The sequence below is a fragment of the Ostrea edulis genome, chromosome 6 (genome assembly GCF_947568905.1).
Source record: "Ostrea edulis chromosome 6, xbOstEdul1.1, whole genome shotgun sequence".
In the NCBI taxonomy this organism is placed as follows: Eukaryota; Metazoa; Mollusca; class Bivalvia; order Ostreida; family Ostreidae; genus Ostrea; species Ostrea edulis.
In genome coordinates, this window is record NC_079169.1 from 34,039,188 (window position 1) to 34,050,760 (window position 11,573).

Genomic DNA, 11,573 nt, shown 5'->3' on the forward strand with positions numbered 1-11,573 from the left:
TAAGAATTGACATTAATGTGGAGATGATAACACGATAATGAATAAGACTTTAAATGTTAAACAATTGACCACAGCAGGGTAAACAGCTGTCCGATGTACTTTATTACATAATCACCCACTTTTTTGCAGCCATAAATTACCTGAGGCTGTAACCAGCTCTGTGTGCACTGGAGCGACGCGAGATTTCCGGCTGCACGCGTGGACTGAATAAACAGATTTTGACTGCATAAGCAAACAGGCGATAATGTGTCACTTGACAAAGGATTAAAAATACAATTTATTGCAAAAAGGGATTTTCGCCACTTTCAATTTTTTTTCGCCATTGTTGAAAAAAATTCGCCATTGGCGAAAATGGCGAAGTCCAGCTCGAGCACTGCATGTCTCAGGTTTGAGTGGGGCTTGAACGCACGACCTCCTGCTCATGAAGTGAACACTCTACCACTGAGCTACTGTGATCCCATTGCATACTTAAACTTGCACTTGAACATATTTTTTTTTCTTTATTATTTTTCAACATTCTGTAAATAGTTCGTGGTATATCTTCATAATAGACATGTAATATAGAATTACAGAAGTGTTTATTTTTTTTAAAAAGAGAGAGAGAGTGAAAGAAAGAAGGAGAGGGAGAGCTATGAAAATATTTGGTTCCATCTGTTCCAAAGGGCATCAAAATTTTCAGTATCACCATTTTTATAAGAAATGAATTTTTGTGTTTCATAGAATAACTTTAAAAATGATATTGCAAAACACACACTCAAATTTTTCTCTGTATACCTTGCTGTATAGATATAATACTTTAACCAAAGGATGAGAACATTTTGTATACCCTTGTTTTTCTCAAGGATGCCTACTATAGTATAAAAGACTTTTTTGTAAAGACTAGTTGACAATTTGTTCTCTGTTCTAAGTAAACTTCAAAATCAGCTAGAAATGATTGAACACAATTACATTCCCATATTATGTGTTCTATTGTTTCCTCCTCATTGTGACAAAAGGTACACATTTTCGAGTTCACTTTTTTCATTTTAAATAAAAATTAGTTTGTTGCTAAAATTTTATTAAGTATTCTATATTGGAACCATTGAAGCTTACTATTTTTTGTTATTATGAAAGATATTTTGTGGATTATTTTCCACTCAGTATTATCTATTTCTAAGAGTTCACTCCTTCTTGTTTTGCCTGTTGTCACAGAGGAATTTTTGTTGAGAAGTTCATAAAAGCATTTGGACTTTCTACATTTCAGTACATTGTATATGTTTGACACAATGAATGGATTTGCCAACTTTTCAAAACTTATGTTTTTGGAAGACTTTTTAATCCAAGTCTTTATTGCATGAATGATACTTGCATATTCTAAGAAATTGATTTTCACATTCGGATAAGTATCACAAAAAGTTTCATAGCTAAAAAAACTACCATCTTCTTCAATAATATCATTTATGTGTCTAATGTTACTGTCAAAGAGTTGTTTATTAAAAAAAGTTTTCCCACCAATATGAATCATATGATTATAAAATAGAGGTTATCTGCAGTAGTATTTGATTCTGTACCAGCATTTTGTAGTTCAATCCAGGATTTGAATACATCTATCCAAAAGTTGTTTTTCAAGGATTTCAAGAGTATTTGACATATTCAATCCCACAAGAAATGAATGCAGTCAGTTCAAAGCCAGGTATTAAGTTATTCATTCCCCTGTTAGTCGAAATAAGTTGTCGTATCCAGAATAATTTCATTGATGCTATGCTATGAAAGATTTTAGATTAATCATCTTTAGACCCCCATCTTCACATTTCTTAACAAGGACATCTTTTTTATTTCAACTTGAATATCTAGCAGACTGCGCGCTTTGTTAAAAACTTCTGTTTCCCCCTTTCTTAAAAAATTAAGTTATTCCCACACTTGCGATTTCTTTGCACATGTCACTATGTTTTGTTTTGCTATTACCGATGTTACTTGGACTTTTGTTAGTTAATGATAAAAATATGAAATCAATCATAATGAGTGTATCAAGCAAAATGCGATATTGTAAAATGTAAACAAAATCGAACCATTATAAAAAAAAAACGAACTAAATCGAACTGAGTGTGTTTTTACCACGGTTAACTGACTTTTCGGTTAACCATGACAGCTCTACTACAAAGATATTGTCAATGAGGAACTCCACAATACTTTTAATTTCAACTTCAGAGTACTTGTGTGTGGAATCAGAGTGGTGTTTAACTAAGTAATTTTTGGATGACTGATCACTAGCTACAAATATTTTTGTTTTCCATTTTAGTTGAAGAAGCAACTGCCTATAACATCAAAAAGTATAGGTGAAAGATGAAAGCCATATCACTAACCATTCAAAAGTTATGGTCAAGGTTAAAGTTTTTCAAAAGTATGTCAAATTCCAAGGTGAAGGTTACAAGGTCAAATATTCTATATTTAAATCTCAGATTACAGAGGCATAAAAATTGATTCTTCATTTTATGCGCTGATGGATCATATCTATTCATTTGCATCACAAAACACCGATGTATCAACCTACTATTATACTATTACACCCCTACAAGCCATTGTTTACATAACAAAGAATTGTGATATCTGCAACATGCATGTGAACTGACAGTTGTAGAGTTTAGTTAACTGTGGACCCAATATAAAGCATTGTGAACAATGAATTTGAAAATTAAAAATCTAAAAATAATTTGGATGATGTCTTGGCTTTGCTTTTAAGACTACATGGAGACTTGTTTGCATACAAGGCATTGATGATTAAACAATTCATCTAAACATATAATATCACTGTACATAAAGCCATATGTTTCTGATGCTGAAGTGTAAACAACCTCCATACCTAAAGCTTTGAAGATCCACATGAGAGCCAACACCGGAACCAGGAGCTGAAGAAGCCAGATGTTCATCCAGACACGAGTGAGAACTAGGGCCCAGAACAGGTACACGAAATAAACCGTACTCACAGGACCCTTCTCCTCTGTCACTCTAACATTCTTCTGTCTGAGAGATCTAACATTTGGTGTGGTGGATCCTTGAGTATTATTTGGATCAGCAATTGGCAAATCAGTTGGCTTTTTAATATCACCAGGTTTCTGACTTATGTCTGTGTAAAAAATAAAATAAACTAGAGATTGTTTTTATTTAAAACAAATGTCTCCCCAGCTCCCTAAATTGGAGGTGCTTCAAATGAAACTTCCTATCCTTAATGTACTGCATGGTATGGAAGAGAAAGCATGAGCAGGAACAGAGACATAATGAACTCCGATAAGCCACATAGAAGTGTTCACAAGTTATTTTACAGCCTCCACCCCTCTTAGATTCACTATAACTTTAAAGGAAAATAATTGGATCCTCCTGTCCTGACAGTATGCACATCTACAAATGGCAATGAAGCATTATACAAAGTTTCAAATTTATTCGATATGCCATATAGGAGGAGAAGTGTTCACAAGCTATTTTACATCCTCCACCCATATTAGATCCACTATAATTTTTAGGACAATAATTGGATCCTCCTGTCCTGACAATATGCACATCTACAAATGGCAATGAAGCATTGTACAAAGTTTCAAGTCTACTCGATAAGCCATTTAGGAGGAGGAGCGTGCACAAGATTTTGTGACAGACAGACAGACAAAAGGAAAGTAAAACAAGATGTGTTTGTGAAACACAAATGCCCCCGATAATGGCCAATTCCGAAGATGGCCAAGGTCAAAAGGGCAAATATCTTGGTACCAGTAGAAAGATCTTGTCAAAAGAAATGCTCATGTACAATATGAAAGCTCTAATATTTACCATTTAGAAGTTATGACCAATGTAAAAAAAAAAAATTAAAGTAGGTCAAATGTCAAGGTCAAAAGGTTCAATACCAACGGAAAGATCTTGTAACAAGGAATACTCATGTGAAATATCAAAGCTCTATCACTTACTGTTCAAGTTAATAGCAAGGTTAAAGTTTTCAAAAAGTAGGTCAAACATCAAGGTCATGGGGTCAAAAATGTTGGTACCCACGGAAAGGTCTTGTCACAAGGAATACTCATGTGAAATATCAAAGCTCTATCACTTATTGTTCAAAAGTTATTAGCAAGGTTAAAGTTTTCAAAAAGTAGGTCTAACTCCAAGGTCAAGGTCACGGGGTCAAAAATGTTGGTACCCACGGAAAGGTCTTGTCACAAGGAATACTCATGTGAAATATCAAAGCTCTATCTCTTACTGTTCAAAAGTTATTAGCAAGGTTAAAGTTTTCAAAAAGTAGGTCAAACTCCAAGGTCAAGGGGTCAAAAATGTTGGTACCCACGGAAAGGTCTTGTCACAAGGAATACTCATGTGAAATATCAAAGCTCTATCACTTACTGTTCAAAAGTTATTAGCAAGGTTAAAGTTTTCAAAAAGTAGGTCAAACTCCAAGGTCAAGGGGTCAAAAATGTTGGTACCCACGGAAAGGTCTTGTCACAAGGAATACTCATGTGAAATATCAAAGCTCTATCACTTACTGTTCAAAAGTTATTAGCAAGGTTAAAGTTTCAGACAGAATGACAGAATTACAGAATGACAGAATTACAAAATGACAGACAGGACAAAAACAATATGCCCCCTGATCTTCGATCTCGGAGGCATAAAAACAATATGTCTCCCCCTGAAAGAGGGGAAGCATAATAATTCTAGAATAGAATGTGTAGAAGTGCATACCCCAAAAATTTTCAAGTGTTTACATGATAAAATTCTATTACATGAACCTTAGTCTACTGTATCACTGTAACAGTGATAGCCCCGTAAGGCTGCTTGGAAGCAACATTGACAATCGTTAAAGGTTAAAGTTTTTTCAAAAGTAGATCAAACCCCAAGGTCATGAGGTCAAAAAATTTAGTACGAAAAGAAAGGTCTTGTAACAAGGAATACACATTTGAAATATGAATGCCCTAGCACTAAATGTTCAAAAGTTATGATCAAGTTAAGTTTTTGCAGACAAATAGACAGACAGACCAAACACTATATATACTGAATCTCCGATTACAGGGGCTTAAAAAGAAAAAGATACTGGTAATATATTAACATTTCGAATCAGTTAATATCTGTAAGTTTTTAACATCTTTTACCTCAAATTAATGAACTATACCTGCAACATCACAAAAACTTTCAGTAGAAGACGCTTCAGCTGAGGAGGCGGAAGTTTCCAGTGTTTCTTTCTCTGATTGCTGTGCCTTGCCTAATGTCTTCTCCAAGTCGCCTGTAAACACCAGCCATATTGCCTTCACATCAGATATAGTTTGCCCTGTTAACAGAAGACATATTCTATAAATCATACCTAGGCTTTGCATATTTCAAAGATTTTATTTATATAACAATCACCAGTGCAAGACAGTTTTCTAGTGTAAGGCATGTGAGATTTCTCTATCTTACACTGCTTTGATATCATTGATTATGATGTTGTAGATTTCAAGATTTGTTTTACATGTTGAAGCAATATATTTTGTATTGTTTTCTTCAAATTTCAGTTTGATGTAGCTCTCTGGGGGACGGCCTTAGAATTTGTCGTTTAACGTAAAGTGTAAACCAGGGTTCTCCATAGGTGTTTTTACTGTGCAGTTCAAACACAATACAATTCTAGCCCGACACAGTAACAATGTGTGCGATACAGTATGCGACACAGTAAAACAAATTAAAAACACAGCAAGATATGCACCGATCGTGAATGAAACTAGGGCAACGAGAAAGAATTCTTATCGTTTACTACGTCAAAGCAGACTTGAGTACGACTGTGTTTTGAAAGTAATTTGTATATTTATTTTCTGATATCAAATGTCATTAATTAAAAATTTATGTAAACTGATGAGCTGTATAGCTTGAAGTTAATAAAGAATTGAAATTGATGATGAGGGACAGTGATCCATGTCTCAGAGTGGTGATATTTAAGTAACAGATTCTACATGATATATCAATTAAAACCTTGGTCTTCCACTTTTCTTTTGGTTTCTTTTACTTCAGCTGCAAAACCAGTGGCAATCAATCCAATGATTAACATAAAAAGAGGGACTCTGAGGGAGCCTGCCACGGTGGCGATGTGGAGAATGAGGACACCCCACACAGGCAGGGACAGGAGGCGCAGATAACTCCGGGATTCAGCATTCCACAAAAAGATAACCATGATAACATATGCAATAACAAGACTCCAAACCTGCAATTGAAAAAAAAAGTCAAATATGCATAAAAACTTTAACAAGAGGCCCATGGGCCACATCGCTCACCTGAGTCACCTTGGCCCATATCTGAAGACTTTCCATATATATTTGCATGTAAAACCTTAGTCCTTATTGTGGCCCCAACCTACCCCTGGAGGCAATGATTTTACAAACTTGAATCTGCACTATGTCAGGAAGCTTTCATGTAAATGTTAATTTCTTTGGCCCAGTGGTTCTTGAGAAGAAGATTTTCCCTATATATTTCTATTCAAAACTTTGATCCCCTATTGTGGCCCCAACTTATTCCCAGAGGCCATGATTTGAACAAACTTGAATCTGCACTATGTCAGGAAGCTTTTATGTAAATCTCAGCTCTTATGGCTCAGTGGTTCCTGAGAAGAAGATTTTTAAAGATTTTCCCTATATATTGCTATGAAAAACTTTGATTCCCTATTGTGGCCCCATCCTACCTCCCGGGACCATGATTTGAACAAACTTGAATCTGTACTATGTCAGGAAGCTTTTAATTAAATGTCAGCTCCTCTGGCCCAGAAGATTTTTAAATGACTCTACCCTAATTTTACATTTTTGTGATTATCTCCCCTTTGAAGGGGGCATGCCCTTCATTTGAACAAACTTGAAAGCCCTTCACCCAAGGATGCTTTTGGCCAAGTTTGGTTGAAATGGACCAAGTGATTCTGGAGAAGAAGATGAAAATGTGAAGTTTACAATGACACTGACGACAGACAACGGACAAATTTTGATCAGAAAAGCTCACTTGAGCCTTTGGCTCAGGTGAGCTAAAAACACAACTTTAATAAATCTTATTGTAATCTTGGTCTAATTTTGACAAGAGTTTTATGTTACATTATTTGATAAAGTTGCACTAAACACTGAAAGGGAACTATGTGATTCCAATCTTTGCACTGCACACAAAATGGCCTGGCATGGATTTCTCGAAATAAACAGTCAAAACTTGGACTTAACATGCTTAAAGCATGTTAAAAACTTAAGTTTGAGATTTTTTCTGAGAAATCCAAGTTTGGTCAAATTTTGCACCTGAGTGACAATTATCAATATCACCAATCTTATGCCAGCAATCCCAGACTTGATAGTGTTTGATGTTTCTTTTTGACACTTTTTCAGTGTTTAGTGTACATGCCCACTACATGGCTCCTCTTTCAAAAATCTGCCTCATGTTTGTCTAAACATAGGCAGTATATTTTCTTTAGAGAAGTGGACAGGCATAGCCTACATGATGTAGGGTATGCTTGTCCACTTCTCTGAAGAGAGTAGGCAGTGATGTAATCCGAGATTCCTCTGACTCTTACCCCCGCTTTTATATTTGACATGTGTGGGGGAGAGTCAGAGCGGACTCCATATTGAAAAGTGGGAATTCAGCGACACCAGCTGGTGTCGCTGCTTTACCTACCTCTTACAACTTTATTTCGCGGATCTATCTTCCAAGACGCGAGGATTCAGTTATCGGAAGATTATTCTACAAATACATCATGATTAATACGATGCTATCGCCGTTTAAACGATGAAATTTTGTGTTTATATGTGCTGACGTCATGCGCAAAGAAATCAAATGGCAAGCCGGCGACCTAATTCAAGTGATGCTCCATTTGTCGGTGTTAGGGCCGTTTAAACGGCGATAGCATCGTATTAATCATGATCTATTTATAGATTTATCTTCCGATAACTGAATTCTCACGTCTTGGAAGATAGATCCGCGAAATAAAGTTGTAAGAGGTAGGTAAAGCAGCGACACCAGCTGGTGTCGCTGAATTCCCACTTTTCAATGTGGAGTCCGCTCTGACTCTCCCCCGCACATGTCAAATATAAAAGCGGGGGTAAGAGTCAGAGGAATCTCGGATTAGCAGTGATGCAATAATGGACACAATTATATCATACCCAGAATGAAGTGAAATAATCCAGAACTTCGGAAACGAAAATGAACACTGCATAGCAAATCTCAATTATCCTCCTTACTGGGCCGAAATACCACAAAACGTAAATTAAAAACAAGCTTATAATTCCCCCACACAGCAACTTCCAGTGTCGCACAATAGTACGATCAAATATCATGACGTAGGTACTGTCAAGTGCTTGTATTGGTATATATGCTATTCCAATTGCAAAAGGTGTCCCCGAGTCTTGCAAACCGCGTAACCATCGCCTTAAAATTCCCGTTAATTCACGCTTGAAGGGATACAAAAAAGTTCCACATAACACAGACCACAGTAAAGGACGGAGGAAAGCCTCCAAAATAAAGTACACAGCGATAGCAGAAGCCCCGGCTAGCAAAACAAAAATATTAGCTGCTGTCGTATAGAGTGCTTGTTTAAACGCCTTTTCATGGCCCTGTGAGAGAGTTTGCAACATTGAATTCACGAAAGGGGACTTGAAGTCTGCCATTTTGTTTTCCTCAACTCGTTCATATTGATATTCGTGATATAAAAAAACTATATATGAGAGATAATGAGGGATTTAAGGTGTTATAGATATATAGACATGGTTATTAATCCCTCCAAAAGAACATGAGCAATAATATTAAATAAAGTATCAAAAACAAAAATATTTGAAATATTAGTTAACGTACGAGTTACTAACCTGTAGATCTACTTTCATTTTGGAAAAAATGGAATTTGATGACGTGCAAGTTGCCGGTGAAAAAAACTATCCCAAACGAGATGAAATACCCATTCAGTACGGCACAGCCGGGTTTAGAACCAAAGGAAATCGCTTGGAGCATGTTATTTACAGGATGGGAGTTTTGGCAGCCATCCGTTCTGCTTGCAAAAATGGTGCCGCAATCGGAGTTATGATAACTGCCTCTCACAATCCTGAAGAGGATAATGGTGTGAAGTTGATGGACCCCATGGGGGAGATGCTTGGACCAGAGTGGGAAAAGTACGCCTCTGATGTTGCAAATGTCCCTAGTAACGAGTTGGGATCTGTTTTCCAGACATTGGTGAAAACTCTTGGAGTGACAAGTCTCCAAAATAGTCTAGTCGTGTTCGCCCGAGACACGCGACCTAGCAGCCCCGTCCTGGCTGAAGCTCTAGAGGCGGGCATTAAAGCAGCTGGTGCCCAATTTCAGAACTTCGGTCTTCTTACTACACCACAACTGCACTATATTGTTCGGTGTATTAACACAAATGGGCAGTACGGAAAGCCGACCGAGGAGGGCTACTTCGAAAAACTCACTGAGGCTTTTATCAAGTTGAGGAATATGAGAAAAATGAAGAAGATGAAAACTTTGGAATCGTACACTTCCTGTCTTTATGTGGATGCAGCTAATGGTATCGGAGCACAGAAGGTTCCTATCCTTCAATCCAAATTAGGGGAACTCTTAAAGATTAGTCTTGTCAGTGATGGAAGTGGTAGACTGAATCACGAGTGTGGAGCTGATTTTGTTAAGGTTCAACAGAAACCTCCAACTGGAGTCACTTTGGTTCCAGGCCAGAGATGGGCTTCATTTGACGGTGATGTAGACAGGATTGTCTACTATTTCAGTGGTGTCTCAGACAACCAATTCCATCTCTTGGACGGAGACAAAATTGCGACTTTAGTGGCCGGATACCTTAAAGATCTTGTCCTGGAGACCGGACTCCCGCTTAACCTTGGTCTTGTTCAGACAGCTTATGCTAATGGGAGCTCCACTAACTACATCACAAAAACACTGAAGGTCCCAGTGGCTTGTGTTCCAACAGGGGTGAAACATCTCCATCACAAAGCACAAGAATTTGACATTGGAGTGTACTTTGAAGCTAATGGCCATGGCACTACCTTAGTGAGTGACTCTTCATATGAACTCCTGCAAAACGCTACTAAAGACACTGCCAAATCTGACCAACAACGAGAGGCCTGTGATCTATTACTGAGTGTCATCGACTTAATCAATCAAACTGTTGGTGATGCCATATCAGACTTGCTGTTGGTGGAGATGATTCTTGCCACTTATGACTGGGATGTGGAGCAGTGGAACAAAGCGTACACAGATCTCCCAAACAGGCAGCTCAAGGTCAAGGTCAAAGATCGATCTGTGATACAGACCACAGATGCAGAAAGAAAGGCTGCAACTCCTCCCGGGCTTCAGAGTGCCATTGATGAAACTGTTGCCAAGTATGTCAGTGGCCGTTCTTTTGTGCGGCCATCTGGGACAGAGGATGTTGTCCGCGTTTATGCAGAGGCAGATTCCCAAGCTTCTGCGGATGAGTTGGCCAATGAGGTGGCTGTCCTGGTCTACAGGATGGCAGGCGGGATTGGGGAGGAACCGCAGCTGTAACTCTGTGATGGTTCTGTGCAGAAAATGTTGAAAAATTTAGAGAACAATGGTATATTATTATTTTGTAGCTGCATTCCGCCATTATCAAGTATTAGTCCAAAAATCTTTATCTTAATTTGCTGAGAGTAGTTAGTGTGTGTATTCGGAGGGTTTTGTTAGTGATTTGTTGAGGTTGATGATAATTAAATGTTAGCCCAAGTGATTGTCCTTATAAATAAAAATATGATAGGGGTGATTTTTGTTAGACTAAGTGATAAAAGTGATTGTCTTTATGAATGAATTATTAAGTTAAAGTATTTATTTACAAGTATACAAACTTGCAGCATTGCATGATCTTACTAGTTTTATATATAAAAACTTTCCAATTATCATGATTATGCAATCAGAATATTTATCAGTTTATATCGATGTGTTTTAGACTTCATAGTTCAGTTTACATACATGATGTAAAATTTTACATTTTATGTACATTGCATGTTGCATTTATATTTACAATAAATCTTTTGAAATATAATATTTTATTGCACGTAAATACATGTATTGCAAAAGAAGCATCATCGACTGAAGTCACAACCGAATCGTAAGCTCCAGTATATTACAACTTGGTATATTTTATCACCATAATGAGAGGAAGATGCCTATTGTTTTTTGACGTTCAAGGTCATAGGATAACCTTGTTGGCAGGATACAAACCAAATCATAAGCTCCAGAATATTGCAACTTTGAACATTTGATCACCATGATGAGAGGAAGATGCCTTCAAGGTCAGAAGTCAAAGGTCAAGGTTGTAGTATTACTTAGTAGGAAAACCTTGTAGGCAGGATACAAACCGAATTGTAAGCTCCAGGATATTGCAACTTGCTACATTCGATCACCGTGATGAGAGGAAGATGCCTAGCTTTTTTAAAGGTCAAGGTCGCAGTATCACTTAGTTTGAAAACCTTGTTGGCAGGATACAAACCGTAAATAATTGGATCCTCATGTCCCACCAACATGCATATCCAATTATTTTCCTAAAAGTTATAGTGGATCTAAGAGGGGTGGAAGATGTAAAATAGCTTGTGAACACTTTTCCTCCTATATGGCTTATCAGATAGATT

The 11,573-nt window shown here is 37.2% G+C and overlaps 2 protein-coding genes across 6 annotated transcripts in view; one reads left to right on the forward strand and one right to left on the reverse strand.

Annotated features, from left to right (window-relative positions):
• LOC125648036 (transmembrane protein 245-like) overlaps nucleotides 1–8,611 on the reverse strand; it is a 31,715-nt gene extending 23,104 nt beyond the window's left edge. For 3 of the 5 annotated variants that reach the window (XM_056139391.1, XM_048874927.2, XM_048874928.2), the window contains exons 1-4: nucleotides 8,097–8,606; nucleotides 5,947–6,175; nucleotides 5,117–5,272; nucleotides 2,840–3,103 (exon numbers count right to left, since the gene is read on the reverse strand). In XM_056139391.1, coding sequence (XP_055995366.1) covers nucleotides 2,840–3,103; nucleotides 5,117–5,272; nucleotides 5,947–6,175; nucleotides 8,097–8,600 — 1,153 coding nt within the window. In that variant the 5' untranslated portion in view covers nucleotides 8,601–8,606. Of the gene's footprint in view, nucleotides 1–2,839; nucleotides 3,104–5,116; nucleotides 5,273–5,946; nucleotides 6,176–8,096 lie in introns of all 5 variants that reach the window. The other 2 variants (XM_048874925.2, XM_048874924.2) reach the window with 1 other exon arrangement.
• A 181-nt stretch (nucleotides 8,612–8,792) lies between these two features.
• Nucleotides 8,793–10,987, forward strand: LOC125648037 (phosphoacetylglucosamine mutase-like). Its single transcript, XM_048874930.2, has one exon. The coding sequence runs from the start codon at nucleotides 8,824–8,826 to the stop codon at nucleotides 10,471–10,473; it is 1,650 nt and encodes a 549-aa protein (XP_048730887.1). The 5' UTR covers nucleotides 8,793–8,823; the 3' UTR covers nucleotides 10,474–10,987.
• Nucleotides 10,988–11,573: the final 586 nt, after the last annotated feature.